We start from the raw sequence: 2,553 nt of genomic DNA, 5'->3' as shown, positions 1-2,553 counted from the left end.
CAGCAGCAGCAGCAACTCTGACGAATTCTATAGAGACAGCTCAACGAGCAGCAGCAGCAGCAGCAGCAGCAGCAGCAGCGACAGCAGCAGCAGCAGCAGCAGCAGCAGCGACAGCAACAGCAGCAGCAGGAACAGAAACAGCAGCAGCAGCAGCAGCAATAGAACGCTCAATGGAGCTGCAGGAGCTGCTCATACACCAGGGCGTTGCCTCGCTGCTGCAGCAGCACGCCCGAGACTTTGCTGCAGCAGACAGCAGCAGCAGCAGCAGCAGCAGCAGCAGCAGCAGCAGCAGCGATGAAGAAGATGGCTGCAACTGCTCACACTGCAGAGCAGCAGCAGCAGCAACAGAGAAGGTCAGAAGCAAAATCTCGCGCTGCTGCGTTGCTGTCCTAGCAGGTGTGCGTGAAGATGCAGCAGCAGCAGCAGCAGCAGCAGCAGGAAAGCAGCAGCAGCAGCAGCAGAAGCAGCAGCAGCAGCAGCAGCAGCAGCAGAAAGGCAAGAGAGGAACCATCATGTCTTGCTTCAAGCTGACGGAGTTCTCTGCTGCTCTTGAGGCAGACATGCTGCAGCAGCAGCAGCAGCAGCAGCAGCAGCAGCAGCAGCAGCAGCAGCAGCAGAAGCAAGAGCAACAGCAGCAGCAGCAGCAGAAGCAGCAGCTGCTGCTGCAGTCTCTTCCTGCTGCAGCAGCAAAATACCGGCAGCAGCTAACCCGAGACCTCCGGGGTGTACGCGCAGCTCTGCCCCTCGGCGTAGATATCTTGGGTGTATGGACACCTGCGGTGCTGCAGCAGCAGCAGCAGCAGCAGCAGCAGCAGAAGGAGAAGGAGAAGCAGCAGCAGAAGGAGGAGAAGGAGCAGCAGCAGCAGCAGCAGCAGGAAGGGGAGCAGCAGAAGGATGAAGAAGAACGGAAGTTACAACAGCAGCAGCTGCAGCAGCAGCAGCAGCAGCAGCAGCAGCAGATGCTGCTGCTGCAGTTTGCTGCTGCTGTTAACAAAGCTATGACTGACACCACCGATGCAGAGGGGGATGGAGAATTCCCAGACTTCTGCAGCAGCAGCAGCAGCAGCAGCAGCAGCAGCAGCAGCAGCACGCGCAACGACAACATTGTATTTGCTCTTCTCCCCTCCAGCCAGCAGCAGCAGCAGCAGCAGCAGCAACAGCAGCAGCAGCAGCAGCGGCATCAGTCGGAGGCGGAGAAACTAGCACAGTGCTTTACAGCCTTTGACGTATCTGCAGCAGCAGCAGCGGCAGCAGCGCCAGCAGCAGCAGCAGCAGCAGCAGCAGCAGCAGCAGCAGCAGCAGCAGCAGCAGGGAGACAGCTGAGGGTGCAGGTCGATGACGTGCGGCTGCTGCTGCAGCAGCAAAAGAACTGGTTGCTGCTGCAGCTGCGTCTGCCGCTAGACCTGCTGCTGTCTCCTGAAGCAGCAGCAGAATGCATGCAGCAGCAGAACGTTGCTGCTTGCTGCTGCAGCGGGGGCCTGCTGCTGCCATCGATTACTCCTGCTGCAGCAGAAGAGCTGCTGCAGCAGCTGCAGATGCAGGCGCAGCTGCTGCTGCAGCAGGACGGCGTCTTCTTCTGTCTCCCTGGTGGCTGCTGGCTGTCTCCTACTGCAGCAACCAGCAGCAGCAGCAGCAGCAGCAGCAGCAGCAGCAGCACAACGTTGGCTGCAGCTCTGTCTGCGGCGAAGAAAGCTGCAAGGCAGCAGCAGAGCAGCAGCAGCAGCAGCAACAGCAGCAGCAACAGCAGCAGCAGCAGCAGCACAAGTGATTACATCAGCAGCAGCATCGAAGCAACAAGCGGATGCCTCGAGTTTGCTGCTCAGTGCTCCCGGCTGTCTCCGCAGCAGCAGCAGCAGCAGCAGCAGCAGCAGCAGCAGCAGCAGCAGCATAGATTGCTAGAGGGTTTGTTGCTGCAGGTGCCTGTGTCTCGCCCCTTCAGCAGCAGCACTTCTGCTGCTGTTGGCTCTCACATCATTTGTGCTGCTGCTGCAGCAGGAGCTTCTGCTGCTGCTGCAGCAGACACACCAGTGCAGCTGCTGGGGCCTGCTGCTGCTGCTGTCTACCCCCCAGAAGCAGCAGCAGCAGCAGCAGCAGCAAAAGGAGGCCGCGCGGTTAAGACTGCGAAGGAAAAGCAGCAGCAGCAGCAGCAGCAGCAGCAGCAGCAGCAGGAGAACGAAGCGGTGCTGCTGCAGCAAAGTGTTGAAGCACAAAAAGCAGCAGCAGCAGCAGCAGCAGCAGGAAGAAGAAACTGCTGCTTCTTGCTGCAGTGCGACGTCTCCGTGCTGCTGCATCGAGACACGCAGCAGCAAGCAGCAGCAAAGCTGCTGCTGGCTGCGCTGCTGCAGCAGCTGCGGTTTGTTGGGGCTTCTCTATCACACATGGCAGCAGCAGCAGCAGCAGCAGCAGCAGCAGCAACAGCAGCAGCAGCAAGACAGCAGCAACCGCTGCAGCGGGGACCCTTTGCTTCGCAGCCGCTGCTGCTGCACTCCTTGCTGCTGAAAGGAGACAGCTCGTTGCTGCTGCTGTCTGTCTCCTTTGCTTCCTTCTTGCCTC

General features: G+C 59.8%; 1 protein-coding gene across 1 annotated transcript in view; it reads left to right on the top strand.

Annotated features, from left to right (window-relative positions):
• The window catches only part of EMH_0025060 (uncharacterized protein), a gene marked incomplete at both ends in the record, with an annotated part of 3,579 nt that overhangs the window by 661 nt on the left and 365 nt on the right, over positions 1-2,553 (top strand). Inside the window, one exon of the mRNA XM_013502393.1 lies at positions 3-2,512. Within this exon, the coding sequence (XP_013357847.1) occupies positions 3-2,512 (2,510 nt within the window). The remainder of the gene's footprint in view (positions 1-2; positions 2,513-2,553) is intronic.

Source organism: Eimeria mitis, genomic scaffold (genome assembly GCF_000499745.2).
Source record: "Eimeria mitis Houghton genomic scaffold, Emh_scaff905, whole genome shotgun sequence".
In the NCBI taxonomy this organism is placed as follows: domain Eukaryota; phylum Apicomplexa; class Conoidasida; order Eucoccidiorida; family Eimeriidae; genus Eimeria; species Eimeria mitis.
Note: the sequence above shows the minus strand (reverse complement) of the source record. Positions and strands in the feature narration are given on the sequence as shown.